The sequence below is a fragment of the Schistocerca americana genome, chromosome 1 (assembly GCF_021461395.2).
Source record: "Schistocerca americana isolate TAMUIC-IGC-003095 chromosome 1, iqSchAmer2.1, whole genome shotgun sequence".
Taxonomy (NCBI): Eukaryota; Metazoa; Arthropoda; class Insecta; order Orthoptera; family Acrididae; genus Schistocerca; species Schistocerca americana.
In genome coordinates this window covers 787,500,936-787,517,655 of record NC_060119.1, presented here as the reverse complement: position 1 = coordinate 787,517,655, position 16,720 = coordinate 787,500,936, and the positions used below count along the sequence as shown (strand labels likewise).

Genomic DNA, 16,720 nt, shown 5'->3' with positions numbered 1-16,720 from the left:
CCAAAAAACTTGGTTTAATTTGCTAAAGAATTTATTGGTAGTGTTTCCTGCAATGAAAATTGGATTCTCCTTATTCTTCATCCTGGAAAAAATTAAAACGGGGAAAACTACACTTTTTTTACCCAAGTGGATGAAGAATTAATGGAGAAGCCAGGGCCAAAAAAACCAGAACAATGAAAGGCCCTTTGTTAATGTGAAAACTATGGATCTGTGGCACAAATTTAGTGGGAAATAAGCAGTGACAGAGGAAGATGGATATCACATAAGTTCTCTAGAATCAGTCCTCAATAATGGAATATAATCCCTGGAAGAACAATGGACTAATTATATACTCAAAATCAGATCCTACTGAAAATTCAGTGAGGAAAATAATGGACTTATTTTCCAACAAAGTCCCTTTTTAAATTAGTGCAATTATTCATAATGCATGGGATACTCTCCCTCAGTCCTGGTTTTTACGGACTTGGCTTTTTTATTTTATGTATGCTCTGGAAAATGTTGACAGCTTTTACATACATCAATACACAAATTAAAGAGTAAGTGATAAACAAAATACCTCTGCCAAATGTCCAACTGATGCTGGTGGTTTCAATCTGGTAAGTTTCTTGTACATATCTAAGTTTCGAGCAAAGTTCCTGCAAAATAATACGATACCTTTATAAATATAAAACATAAATATTCAAATAAATAAATCTCAATTGCATAAGAAAACTGTATATAAAAATGAGAAATTATTATTTAGCAGCAGTAGATTGACAGATAAATATAATAACTATACAATACACTTTCTTTCAGATCTACAAACTGCTTGTCTAGAAGGAACAGAAGAAATGATGAAACAAGCATTTGCAATGTTTGACAGGAAAGTCAGCAAGGAGTTCAGTTAATGCTACACATACCAGGGGAGTTGGAGCAGTCGTCCAAGTTTGGGTGGCAAAGAGAAATATTCAACTTATAACATCAGTAAAAGAAAGCAATTGTTAACAACTGCAGTTCAGTTACATTATCTATATGGCTAAAAATTAGTCATTGTAGTAGTGATAGTAATTGAGTAGGTAGATGTTCCGAGCTGATTTATGTTTGAAGGGAATGAATACAAGAACGAGAGGAACAGCATTCATTCATACACAGATACATAATGTTCTATAAATCCCACACTGCAAGAGAAACTTAAGGAAAGTAATGCCAGTTAAGTTACATATTATAATAGAAAAGTGTCTGTTGGAAACTAAATATGTTAACTAAATCAAGATTTTTTTTTTTATGTTGAGTGCTGCAGAAACCATATTCCATGCTACTGTATTTGCTATAATATACATTCCTACTTTGCATAATTTTGGCAGTACTATCCTGATACAAAAAAATATTTCACCCCAAATTTCAGTGTATATCAACACGGATAAATTACAAAACTTATGAGTTTAATGCATAATTTTTTGTAGTAAATCGGCATTTGTGAAGTGTTAGATTTAATTTGTTCCTTTCAATGTGAGAGTATATTTTCAGCATTTATCATAAATTTCCACTATACTCTGGCTTTTTAGTTGAGGTTTTGGTGGAGGCTGTTAGAGGGAAAAAAAGAAATATTCTTTGTAGTATCATGGAATCAATGTAAATCTTTTTGTTGCTTCAGTTCTTAAAGGTGACTTGTCACATTTGTGCTGTAACAGATCCAGAAATTAAAATAGAATCAGCAAGCTTAATTACATTAAAGGAAAATGCTGGTGAGAAAACTAATAAATTATGAGACAGATATGTTGGCCAGTACTTTGCTTCAAAAGATGAAATGTGCAGTACTGGCAGTAAGACACAAATGAGAGAAAATGTGATCACTTTTAACTTTCAGTGTTAATAGTTCTTTCCTCGGAGAAGGAAAGAGGGATAAGTTGAGGAAGGTTAAAAGGGAAGGGCATATCACTCAGACCCTAGTATGAGAAAAACTCACCTGTAATGAGGATGAGTGAAAGTTAGTCAGTGAGATACTCCTCACCTGTTGAAAGACCTGTTGTTCCAAATCAATAGAAAGCACACACAAAATGGTTGTGGTCTACTAATCATTCATAGTTTGAATTTAAGGCAAATAATGGCAGCCCTTAAGAAGATTATGGCAAGTAATAAGAAATATCACCTTGTGCACTCAATGTTTATGCCTGAAGGCCTCATTCAACATGTTGAAGACACTGTTCAGGCATCCATTGTGAGAACAAGGCTGCAAAGCACAAAGGAATGAACTGTGTGTGTTGTCTGGGATCTGGAACTGCAGAGTACTCATGTATTTTTAGGTGTAGAATATTCACTTCACAATGGAGACGGATAAGAATGGCTGCCTTCCCTGCCTAGATGTGTTGCTCAGGAGGAAGGCTGATGGAACATAAGGTTAGCCCATTTAATGGAAGCCAACTCACTTTGATTTGTGTCTACAGGCTGATAATTGCCACCTTCCAGCTCAGCCTGATTAGGTACTTCATACCTTGGTTCACAGGGCACACATCATTTCAGGTCTCCAAAGTCTCTTAACTGAATTAGCCCATCTTGAAGCCATCTCTTATAAGAATGGTTATAGAGAAAAAATGATCAAATGTGTGTTGTGCTACTGACAAACCATGAACTGGGTGAGTGATGATTATAATGAGGTGACAACAATGTCTATTATCTTCCTAACACAGGAAGCATTTCTGACAGGATTGGTTGTATTCTGTGGAAATATGATGTGGAATGTGTTTTTTCATTGCCATTTAAGATTAGAGCTCTTATAGGATTTATACAGGATGATCCTGGTTTGTTTAAGGTGGTGTCTATTGTATTCCTTACAGTTGTAGCATGCCATATTTTATTTTGTAGCACAAGTGCATGTGTGTGTGTGTGTGTGTGTGTGTGTGTGTGTGTGTGTGTGTGTGAGTGTGTGTCCTTCCACATATGCTCTTCACAGTGAGTTTTAAAATTTACTTGCACAACAGATTCACATTGTGTTTGTGCCTTGAAAATGACAAGAGTATGCACCTATCGATATATCAGTTGATGTCAAAAGTTCACTTAGCTGCATTCTCATAAGCTATTTGTACTTTTTATATGCCAGTGGAAATTCAGGGTTTTGTAAGTGGCAAGCATTACAAGACATACTGTAAACAGTACTAAATGCCTTCTCTGAAAATCATGTACACATGACAGTTCATCAGCCAATTCATGATGGAAATAGACGGAATATAATGACAGCAAAGTCTGCCTGTCCAGTTGAGTGGTTAGTGTGTTGAAACAGCAAAGACTAAACAAGGCTCAGAGCCCAATGAAATGCATGTCAGACTCTACTCACAATTTATAGCCGCGTTTGCCACTTTTTTAACTATTTTTAAAAATATTGTTGGAGGTATCAGTGATCCAATTACAATCTCTGAAAATAATTATAACAGTCTAGATTGTACGACACATTTATTCAATGGCGACCAGTTTTGATCATTACATGATCATCTTCAGACCTACAATCATTTTGATGGACAATGGCTGTATATTGAGCAGGAACTGCTGAGGTATTGGCTACTATCATTCAACAGTTACTGCTCCATACACAGTCATCGTCGATCAAAATGGCTGTAGGTCTGAAGATGACCATGTGAGGATTGAAACTGGTCACCTTTGAATTAATATGCCAATTATTTTCTCTTTTTTAGCCATAGTATACTATACATCTTTTGAACAGAAAAATGTATTTAATAGCTGGAAGAAAGCAAGGGTTTCACTTGTTGACATGAAGTGTAGCAGAAGTGATCCACAAAGCTGCAGTTCAGTATCAGTGACATACACCTGTTGTTTACTCTTGAAATGTATTCAGCATTCAAATATAATGAGGAATATCACACAGAACCACCTCCTCCATCCAAAAATCAACTTGAGTTTCAAAAACATCAGACCTGTAAAGACCAATTTTTGCTTTTCTCACATAAATTGGGAAAGCTCTTTATCAAGACAATCCTGTGGATGCTGTATATCTTGATCTCTGAAATGTATTTGATTCAATACCATCTCTATACTTATAATCGACAGTATGACTGAATAGGGTATCAAATGAAATTTGTGGCAGATTAAGGATAACTTACTAGAGATGAGACATGTATTTTATCTAGAAATTCCAGCATGGAATAACACCAACACAAAAAAGATATGCTGTTACTCACCACATAGAGTAGGTATGGAGGTACAGACAGGTACAACAAAAAGACTGCTAGACTATTAGCCTGAAGATAAAAAAATCCTTCAGAAGCAGAAAACGGATACATACTCACACAAGAATGACTCACACAAACATGGTTGCTCAGGCCTTACTAGCACTGACAGTTCGGGTCAAGTGACCCTGTGTTAGTACTTGTGTGAATGTGAGTTTTCTGTTTCTAAAGGACTTACCTGTCTGAAAGCTAACAGTTAACCAGTCTTTTTTTCAGTCTATCTGCAACTCAGTGCTTCTTCTATGTAGTGATTAGCAATCTATCCTTTTCAATATGTTATCTTGGGTTGAAAGACACTCACTGATTTCAGGCTTGCCCCAGCGTATTGTGTTGAGACACCTGCTCTTCATGTTGTGTGTTAATGACCTTGCACACAATATTAATAGTAATTTCAAACTCTTTGATTAGGTAGTTATCTATAATGATGGTGTGGGGATGTAGGACCATTGGCTGTACCCCCCAACAATACAGCTGCACTTCTGCAGCAAGAACAACTGTATCTTTGCCAGATCAGTTCTCTGTAGTATGCGCTCTATGCTACATGCCTTGTGTATACACTGAAGAATAAAAGTATTCATAGTAAGAGGCGGGAGAATGATCGATTATTTATCATCGTAATTACCATGCCCGCTCCCCACCACCTACAGTGGTGACCCCATTATTTTCTTTTCAACTGTGCCGCAAAATACAGAGTTGTACTTGCAGCAGCACACCGCCAATAATTGTGGGATACAAACTTCACACTGCAAAGCATATGCCCCATGATAGTGTTTCATCGCCTGGCATCACTACACACGATTTATTTGTGCATGTAATTGATGTTCTCACTGATTCCCAGACGATATAACCAGAGCAACAATGGTTCTTGAATGATCAACAATGTTCCCATTGTTTTAACAACAGCCAAAGAAGGGCATGATTAGCTGTCGCCAAGTGGACAAACATACTAAATTGCTAATCAAGTATGATGTTATCAGTGAAAGTGGTGAGAGAAAGCCTGGGTTTTCACATCTCGTGACCACAGCGTATCAATACAGCAAGCCTCGCTGCAACTAAGGCCCACGCACTGTGGGAACACAAGGCTGCCACTTTGGATGACCTACACTGACGCGCCGTCCACCATTATTGCGACGGACCAGGACCCATCCACCATGCCACATTCCTCAGTACCCTGCCACGATGCCATCCTCCATGACGCCAACGCACCAGCTATGACACCCATGTTGTGTCCCCCAGTAATCGGTCACAACACCCACATCACCGACACACATATCATGACTACCACATCGCGACGCCAGCTGCTGCCTCTATCAGTGCCACCAGACAGTGTTCACGAACCTGCACAATTTACTTCATACAATTAGAATGACCTCATATTAGTCGCAGCCCTTCACCACCAGGCAGATTACCACCGACCACACACCAAGTTACATGTGCCGCCACTACAAGTTGATTCTACACAATTATGGTTCACACTCTGCGAGTGCATGATGGAATCGGCTGGGACCACAGACAACCACAACAACTTTTTGGTGCTTTTGAACCACCTCCACACCAACACCGATCTTATCAGCGACCTCCTACTGCATGCACCAACCATTGACAGATATGAGACAGTGATGATGCTCATACTACAGCACCTGTCACGTTCACCTGAACAACAACTCCACCTAGCCATCATTCAGATGTCACTGGGCCACGATTCTACATCAGCGCACTGGTGCAGGTTATGCATGCCAATTGACACAAACCTCTTACAAGATCATGCTCTCTGGTCATTATGGCTTCTCAAACTGCCTCAAAACATACAGACAGCCATGCTAACGTGTGAGGACAAACCACTGGAAACCTGGTTATGCCTCGCCAACCTGATGCTTGCTCTCGAACAACATCATGCTTTGATAAACACTCACATCAGCTACGGCACCGATGTCAACACCTGTTACATTTACAGCCAGCCCGGGCCAGTGTGGGCACTGTACGCACCCACGGAGACCAGGACCCATCCAAGCAACAGTCGCTGAGCTGCTCCCACCTCAGCCGAGCCCTTCCATGCAGCACCCACAGCAGCCTCACAAGATTCCACAGCGGTGAGGCACCAACAGTTAGATGCCACGATGGAGCCAGGCACCATGTTTGTTATGGAATGTAAACAAGCCACATTCACGCCTGGCTGTCAACCCATATCTAACCGTCATAACGACTCACCTAGCCAGGACACTGTGCCTACTGGGCCACATGCCCCTGCTGGTTCCACACAAGCTTCAGTGCTCAGATGTGCCCTCTGCATCAGGTCACTCTCCTGCTCCAAGCTGCCTCGCTACAACACTCGTCATATCCCGTGACTACATTTTAATGGTATGCGGCTCTTCTTCTACAACAACCATCTTAGAGCGTACTTCCTAGTCGGCACGAGTGCCAACGTTAGCACACTGCCACCTCAGTTGGTGCCCGGAAAACATACACCATCCCCTATACAAGTGCCACGAACGATACAGTGATTCCCATGATAGGCACAGCCTCTTATCACAGTTCGACTGGACAACCACACCCTTCACCCATGGAGGTTTTTCTTGGCCAACACCATAGTTGGGCACAGATTTTTTGAGGCATTATAACCTTCTGCCAGACCTGGGTATGGCCTTACTACTACATCATGACAGCCACAGGCCAATCAGTGGAGTAAACAGTGATCACCTACCAATGGATGAGACTCCGCTGCCTCTTCTCTTACCTCTGAAACAGTACTGGACCTCATGTTTAAGTGCCAGGCATTGTTTGAGGAGCTCAAAACCAAGACTACTGCGTACACCGACCTCTGCCAGACCAATGCCAGCTCATGAGCAGCTAACGAATACCCCTGCAACTGCTGCTCTGAGCTCATGGCATAACTGCACATCACACAGCAACAGCTGTCATCGCAAGAGCAACAATGAGAGCCGTCCTCCCGAGATACCGCCAGGCCTTCAGAACCACAGGTCAGTCGAGTGTCTCTTACTTTGTGATGATGCTCCCATGAGCAGGCTGCGCAAAAACAGTAATGCTCTCATGAGTAAGTCGCGTGCAAACAGTGATATAACCTTCGCGAGTGGATCATGTGCCTTATGTGCTACTCCTCATTAGCTCTGTAAAAAGATTAACACTGTATACAAAGATACTCCAGATAGAAGTAATACTACCCTGGTCCACCGGCCCATACCAACCACACGGCCTTACCCTTCACAAACTAAAGGTGGCCAAGGTCGTGATAGATGAACTGTTACGCGAGGGTACCATCAGGCCATCAGACAGTGTGTGGGCCTTACCAATTACTATGAGAATGAAAAAAGATAAAACATGGCACCTGTGTGGGGAGTACAGACATTTGAATGCATGCATCATAACTGATAGTTAAACCATGCCCAATATTCAGGACTTCTCCCAGTAACTGCCTGATGCAACCATCTTTAGGATGATTGACTGCAAAAGAGCTTATTCACGGATCCCAAAGACCATGGATGACATCCCAAAGATGGCAATAATTACACAGTTTGTCCAATTTTAATTCCTCTTTATGCCCTTTGGACTAAAGAATGCAGACCAGACTTGGCAACAGTTCATTTATGGCTTTTTTTTTTTTACCATGCCCTTTTGCTTAGTTACTTGGATTATGTAATTATCTTCTCACAATAAGCTCAAGATCATGAGAAACACCTCCAAATGGCATTCGACAAATTAGCACAGCATGGTGTTGTGGTCAATGAGGACAAATGGCAATTCCGACAAAAATGTGTTACATTCATAGGCCATCATGTCAACGCTTCTGGCATCTGTCCCACCCCAGAAAAGATAGACCAAAGCTGTAACCTACTACCCCCAAAGGATTATCAAGAGTTGTGCCATTTTTAGCGGTAATTAATTTTTACTGACAACACGTCCCCCATGCCACGGAAACAATTCTGCCGCTCACTGAGTCACTCCGTCGCAAGAACACATCAGGCAAATGTAAGCTCACTTGGACTGCAGATATGCAAGCAGCTTTCATGAACATCAAATCCAAGCTCACTCAGAGTGCCAACTTGGCACTCCCATCGCCAGAAGCCCTTATAGCTACAACGGCCGATGCCAGCGACCGGGCGATTGGGATGGTGCTCAATAGGAAATCCCCGGTGCAACCCAGCCCCTACAGTTTTTCTCGCAGAAACTTACCAACTCCCAGAAAATGTGGTCAACCTTTGACTGTGAGCTTTTGGCAAAATACAAGGTGGTTTGGTATTTCCAAGATGACATGAGGGGGTCAGCCGTTTACTATCTACACAGACCACCATTCCCTGGCTGATGCTATTAAAAACCCACCAGCCAATACCTCCCCTTGGCAATTCCGTCACCTAGAGTTAATTTCACAATGTACTATGGACGTCTGCTATGTACGGGGGACAGAAAACATGGTGGCTGACTACCTCTCATGACTCGCTGCCACATCGGCACACCTTCACTTCGACCAACTAGCAGAGGCACAAACAACTGACACTGACCTTCAAAATCTGCTATCTGGACACACAAGGGCCTCCAGCTCAAGCAGTGCACCATTGCAGGCACAAAAAAACTAGTTTGGTGTGACATATCCTGTGGTAGGCAAAGACAATCGTCCCACAGAACTTCAGGAAGATAGTTTTCGACCTAATCCACAGTTTGTCTTATGCTGGAGTACGTCCAACACTGAAACTCATAACAGAATGTTTCATTTGGACTAACATTAAATGGGACTGGGCTGCATGGATGAGAGCCTGTATCCAGTGCCAATGGACCAAGACAGCATTGACACCCAATTGCCCTTTGGGAAATTCCCCATCCCGAAGGGTCGTTTCCAACATGTCCACACGTCCACGGAGACCTGATGGGGCCACTCCCAGATCCATACGAATACAAGTACATCCTGTCAGCCATTGACAGAACAACTCAATGGGTGGAGGCCACATCTCTGACTGATATCTTGGTCGACACCGTCACCCGAGCTTTCGTCACACTATGGATTGCGCGCTTCAGCTTCCCAAAGACCCTGACAACAGACCAGGGCTGGCAGTTCAAGTTGGCCTTGTTCTCCAAGCTCTGCTGTCTCTGTGTGTGCCACTGGTTCCACACGACATCCTACCATCCTCAAGCCAACAGACTGCACCCTCAAGACACTACTTGTATGCCATGACCAGGAGTAGACAGAGGCCCTCCCCTGGGTGCTGCTGGGCATACAAGCTGCCTAAAAAGAAGATCTGGATGCCTCACTGGCAGAGGCACTCTATGGGGAACCGATCACACTCCCAGCAGAGTTCATGTCACAAACTACTGACCCCATGGACATCAACCTGCCAGTCCTAGGGAAACGTGTCAGGAACCACATGCCATGTCTGCATCCCATCACCATCCTATCATGCCAAACCAACCATTTTTGTGCACAAGGACCTCCAATAGCGTACACATGTCATGCTCTGGACTGACGCCATCAAACCCGCCCTCCAGCCTGCATACAGTGGCCTGTCCAAGGTGTTGAAATGAAGGCCAAACACTTTTGATATCTTGCAAGCTGGAAAAATCACAACAGTGTCACTGAACTGGCTAAAACTGGCGTGGACTTCAGCGGACACACCCTGTGTTTACTCTTCACTGACCCCAGCTCCAGGCCCCTCAAGCCAGCTTACAGTTAGCCTAGCCCTGTGAGACTACCTGCAAGAAGACATTTCTGTAACACTGCAGGACTCACTACTTGAGGTTAGGGACAAATCTGATAATAGACAGACTGGATACAGCACAGTCTTGATGTCATTAGCATGCTCCACACCCCTTTCACCTACTATCGACACAGCTGGTCTGAAATCCAGTCTTTCTTCGGACAGCTACCTGCTCGTGTTGGACCTGGAGCAGTTCATAACAATGATTGACACCCCGAACACCACCGCTGGCGAACTGACAGACTTACTGGACAACACAACATCCAGCCACCAACACTTCAATGCCCCATTGGCACCGCCACCAATGTCAAGGGTCGTCATCTGGGCACCTGGCAGACTATGATATGTCAGTCCTCAACATCGCCAGCAGGACAATGCATCATGACATACACCAGTCACTGTGCTCTGCACTTGTGGTGAGAGGCTCTGTGGGGACGTAGAACCACTGGCTCTAACCCCACCCCTCAATAATATCACTGCCCTACCGCAGCAAGAGCAACTGTATCTTTGCCAGATCAGTTCTCTGTAGTATGCAGTTCTCTGTAGTATGCACTCTATGCTATACGCATTATGTATACGCTGTGAGAATAAAAGTATTCATCGTAAGTGACAGGAGTGAGAGTGATTATTCATCATTGTAATTACCAAGCCTGCTCCCCACTACCTACAAGTACTGATTGAAAAATGCTACACAAATATTCAGTCAGAACTTGATAAAATGTCAGAGTGGTGCTTTAAATGTTTACAAATGTAAAATTGTTCACAAAAAAACAGCATCCAATGCCTGAAGCATCATTTAGTTACAATTAGAATCAGTCAAATCATACAAAAACCAATCACAAAGGTTCAGTAATAGTTAAAGAAGTGGCAGACATCAGTTCAGTGGTAGCTTACTATGAAAAAAACCGTCTCTCTACAATGGATATCACTTACAGAGCACTCATGCGACCTATCACACAATGTGTGAGCCTCAAACTGAAAAGCACCAATAGCATAACAAATGGAAAGGGTGATTATAATTAAAGTTAAACTTTCAAAATGCTGTAGAAATAACACCACTGGTCAGAATGATGTCAAATTGCAATAGAATATTATCAGAGAAGGGGGAAAATGTATGGCAGAAGAAAAAAAATAGTGTGAAAATTGATCAACAGATGGCGCTTGCATGTGTCAGAATACGTAAATGAAAACACCTGTCAACAAACCGGATACATGGCTTTTCCTCCTTCCATGGCTGCAACGTTCAACAGGACTGTCTCAATGCAGGATCGCACTGGGCTTGTAAAGCTGTATTACAAGAATGATGATTCTGCACATGTCACTCTTCAGAAGTTATGACACTGAAGGGTCTGAAAAAAGGCATCGGTCCAATGACTGCCATGGGTCTGGAGAAAATGATTCAAAAATTTGAAAAGATGGGTTCTTTTGGTGTGCAACCTGGTAGAGGGAGGAAACAAACTGATTCAACACCAGTGGAAGCAGTGGCCACAGCAGTGCAGGAGGAGACAAATGATGGTGTGAACATTGGAACTGTCTGGACATTGGACATACACATGAGCATGATACATAAAATCTTACGAAAACATCCTTCTTTGCTATCCAATCAGAATTACCCATGTGCATTAGAAGCTTCCTGTTGACCTGTCAGCAAGGGAGACCTTTGCTTTAGAATTTCTTGCTTGCATGGAAGTGGAAAATGATCGGCTGTGGACAGATGAAGTCCACTTCCATTTGACAGGATATTTCAATACACAGAATTGTCAAATATGGGCAATGGAAAATCCACACGCAAATCAACCAGTACCACTTCATCCTGAAAAGGTCACTGTGTGGTGGAGGTTTACAGCATGATTTACCATAGGGCCATATCTTTTTGAAGAGACAGGTGCTTCCAGTCCTGTTACCTGTTCCAACACTGGTAAGCACTAGGAGTGTCTTTTGCACAACCACTTCAATCCAGCTCACCTACAGTGTGGGTGTGTGGATGGCATCATTTTTATGCAAAATGGCGCACCTCCAAACATTGCAAATACAGTTAAGCAGCTGCTGAAGTGCCATTTCGGAAATGCTAGAATTATCAGCTGCCATTTAGCTATGGCCTGGCCATCCTGATCAGCTGATCTAACTCCAAGTGACTTCTGGCTGTGAGGCTATCTGAAAGATGTTGTGTTCAGTGTTCGACTGCAAACTTAGCTGTATTGAAGGCATGTATTGTACAAAAACATTCTGAATGAGACCCCGGAAACACTTCGGTCAGTTGTGTAACATGCCGTTCATCGATTTCAATTTGTTACAGAAATTGGTCAACAGCATATTGAACATGTTTTGCGCCAGTCACACGGAAGTTAATAATATGATTTGATTTTGATTGACGCTTTTTATGTGGTTTTTGGCCTCAGGACAATTAAAAACCAATGTGATAGGTGCTTTTTATGGAGTTTTTGGTCCCAGGTACAATTAAAAGCCAATGTGATCAATGATTTTTATGCAGTTTTTGGCCTCAGGACAGTTAAAAACCAATTTTTCCCATCCAATGTGATATGAACTTCCTATGGCAGATGGGCTTATGTAACTAACAGTATCACACCTGTACACCCACTCACTGAATAGTATAGTTTGTTTAACGTCCAATGTACACCTTGGGCATTGTTGTATGATTCATTTGTCACTTATAGTCGACCACTATTAAATTATGATGCTTACAGTGCACCATCTAGTACTACATTCTGTAACTATTTATTTTTCTTCTGCCACACATTTTCCCCCTTCTTCGATAATATGCCATTGCAATTTGATGTCATTCTGACCAGTGGTGTCATTTCCAAAGTGGTTTGAAAGTTTAACTTCAAGTATAATCAACCTGTATATAAAGAAGGGCAGCACAAACAGTCACTGGTTTGTTTGGTCCAAGCAAGAGCTTCAAGATGACACGGGGGGGGGGGGGGGGGGGGGGGGGGGGGGGGACCCTGAAGTTACTGATGCTTCTAGGACAGAAAAGTCTAGCCTGTGAAACCCCACTTACAAAGTTTCAAGCACCACTTTAAATGAGGAATCTATCAATACAATACACCCCAACATATATAATTACCATAAGGATTGTGAAGACAAGATTCAAGACTAGACTAATTACAGAATTCACAGAGGTAGTTACAAAACCATCCTGTGAAATCCTTGCAAAAGTGATGAAGGTTATTTTATTTATTTATTTTATTATCCATCTTTGGGCATTAAAAAATGTGATTGATGTCGTCATTTGTGTACATATACAGTTTACATAACTAACAGAAATGGTGTAATATATTGTAAATCATATTGTCTAATAAGATACAAAAATTTGTCCTTGATGCTGCACAAGGTATTTGCATTATATTTACATGTATAAGTTTAATCTAAGTGAAACTATATTAGTACCGGTACGTAAGATCATCTTTAGTGCACATTATAAACTCTTCTATCGTATAAAAAGCTTTTTCTCTAAGCCATTTCTTTGTGACACTTTCAAACTCATTCAGTGACACACTATGTGCCTCTATTGGCAACATGTTAAATAGTTTTGCTCCCATGTAACTGTAACTATCTTGAGTTTACTTTAGTCTAGCAACTGGGATGTCAATTTGCTGTTTTATACGTGTGTCATGGTGATGGATAGATTGTCGTAGTTTGTGACTGTGTTGGTTTTCTTTTGTGTGTATAAGACAACTTAGTATAAAGAGGGCTGCAACTGTTAGTATTTTTAGATTTTTGAAATATGGTCTACAAGACTTGTTATTTCTGACTCCATGGGTGCATCTGACTGCCTTCTTTTGCCAAATGAAAACGTGTTTTGTTCTGGTTGAGTTTCCCCATAATAGAGTGGCAGTTAAATGGGTGTGGAAAAAGGCATAGTGTGCATTGAGTAATAACTTATCACTAACACATGACCTTAGTTTACCTAACAAATATGTCACATGTGCCAACTTAGTACAAATATAATCGGTATGACTCTTCAACATTAATTTTGAATCAAGATGGATCCCAAGTAGTTTAGCTGAGACACAATCAATCTTATCACTCTTAACACACAAGCTAAAGAGAATATGTACAGTTTTATCATGATTTATATGCAAGTCATTGAATTGAAACCACTTGATGGCTGCTCTGAGATGAGACTCACTTTCCTCGTTTAATTTTCCTAAATCTTTCCCTGCTGTAACAAAAGTTGTATCATCTGCATAGAGTGTGGATTTACATAACATGGTGCTGAGCAAGTCATTTACATATATTATAAAAAGTATAGGACCAAACACAGAGCCTTGTGATACACCCTGCACGATATCCAAGACATTTGAACTCATATTGTTAAAATGAACAGAGTGGATGTGCTGTTACATCTGCTATTTTTTAAATTACAAAATTGGAGAGACCATAAATGTCTTCTGATTTTGAATAACTTAATTTTGCTATTGCAGTTTTAATATCTGTTACTTTCACTTCTTTCCATTTAAACACAGGAACCATATCCTCAAAATTTTGTAGAAATGAATTTCTATTATTTGAGATATGGTTGTTGTCACATTTATGGATATGTTCATTTGCAGCACTATTATCCATACTGGCAGCATTAATGAAGAAGGTGTTGAAATCATCTGGTGTGATACAAGCATCACATGAATTATTTTTTTTTTAACATCTTTATTTCTACCCAGATGAGTCTTGATAACAGTTCAGGCTGCTTTGCATTTATTTTGGGACTTATTAATATAATCATCATTTGCCTTGCACTTGCTTAACCTAATTTCTGCCTTGTATTTGTGCCTCAAACTTATGTAGTTTGCTTTTTCGGCTTCACTATTTTTTGATTTGTCATAGGAAATCATTAACAGAGTTCTGAGCCTTTGTAGGTCAGGTGTGAACCAGTTATGCACTGATGTGAGACCATGTTCCCTCATAGTTCCCTTATTTTTTCTCATTACTTTAGGGCAGCAAATTTTAAATGTATCCGACAATGCACTAATGAATAATGTAAACACTTTTTCAATATGATTACTTTCCAGCAGAATGTAATTCCAATTTGTCATCTTTATTTGTGTTCTGTAGATATCAGTGTTCTCTTCATTCAAAAGCCTAATGTACTTAATTTTATTGGAGACATATGCTGGTTCTTTTGTTATCAATTTTAACCAAATACCTTTATGATTTGACAAAAAATGAGTATTGAATAGCCCTAGTTCATACCGATTTGTCTCAACATTTGTGATTACATGATCAAGGCAGGCAGACTGTCTTGTTGGGTTTTCATTAATGCAGTGCAGGTCATGTGATCTTAGCATATTCAGAAGATTAAGTTGTTTAGGTGTGTTCTGCCTCATATCAATATTTATGTCACCAAAAATTAAAATCCTATATTTAGGCCACTTATCGTGATGTAGTATCAGTTTCTGTAAGGCCTGTGCAAATATTTCAACATCATTATCAGGTGTGTGGTATACAGACACTATTATAAGTTTTAACATGGGCAGTAACATTGCTGCTATTTCCAGTACATTTTCTATACAGTAATCATTAACACTAAGGGCACTGTAATCCAAGTCTATACCACTATTAACATATATAGGGGCTCCCCCATAGTTGTGTGTTGGTCTACAATAACCTGTTACTAAATCAAAGCCTGGGGGTACATATAACTGCAGTTGGTCTTCACTTAACCAGTGTTCATTGATACATAATATAATATTCTTGTTCACTCCTAACAAAAAACTCAGGTCATCAGTTTTGTTTCTTAATGACCTGATATTTATATGTACAAATAATAATGAGTATAGTAATAATGAGTATAATATTAGATATACAAGGCTTCACACACTATCTTCTTTATGTAGTCATATTGCATATGCATAGTGCAGGTGAATCATTAGAAACTAAACATCTAAAAATAACATAATAATTGCGTAAATGTAGTAAAGTAACTAAATCAAACAACGGAAAATCCACAATGGAATAACAAGACTATTATGAAAAAGACAATTTGCTAAGTGTCGTACAGAGGACACCCTGAATTGCAGACAGGCATGACATTTAAACTTTCAGCCAAAAAGGCCTTCTTCTAAAGTAGAAAAGACACACACTCACATTCACAACTCACACACACACATGACCACTGTCTCTGGTCTCCGAGGCTGGCCAAAAGCTTAAATGTATAGCAGACTTTCTGTTGTGCCTGTCTGCAACTCCACATGCAAATCAATGTCTCCTCTATAAGGTGGATAGCAATCTATCCTTTTCATAATATTATTAGTAAAATGATTAAAAAGACTAGAAAAAGATCATAAAAAAAGGAACTGAATGACATCTTAAAAACATTATGGTCTGAACACTACAAAGACAAGAAGAATAAGAAAGCCACACAGATAATGTATGGGGTTCCACTGGGATCAGTGGTTATTAAGTGGGCGAAGTACTGTGCATGTGTGTGTAACTCCTTCAAGTCTAGCTACCAAGCAAGATGGTGCAGTTGTTAACACATGCAACTCACATTAGGAGGACAACAGATTTAGATTTACTGTATTTCCTTAAGTTGCTAAAGGCAAATGCCACAGATGTTTGCTTTGAAAGGGCACGACCAATTTCCTTCCCCATTATTGACACAATGCAAGCTTGTGCTCTGTCTCTAATGACCTCAATGTAGACAAGACGTTAAACCAATCTTCCTTTCGACTCCAGCTTGATAACAAATTAGGATAATGTCTTTACAACAGGGATAAACTAATCGAGAAATTCAGTTCAAAGTATTTGGCTGTTTATTATTGGCTTATTTCAATATTT

The 16,720-nt window shown here is 40.5% G+C and overlaps 1 protein-coding gene across 1 annotated transcript in view; it reads right to left on the bottom strand.

The window, feature by feature from the left end:
- Positions 1-16,720, bottom strand: part of LOC124594244 (ATP-dependent 6-phosphofructokinase-like) — a 426,583-nt gene that overhangs the window by 192,244 nt on the left and 217,619 nt on the right. The window contains exon 8 of the mRNA XM_047132611.1: positions 557-635. Within this exon, the coding sequence (XP_046988567.1) occupies positions 557-635 (79 nt within the window). The remainder of the gene's footprint in view (positions 1-556; positions 636-16,720) is intronic.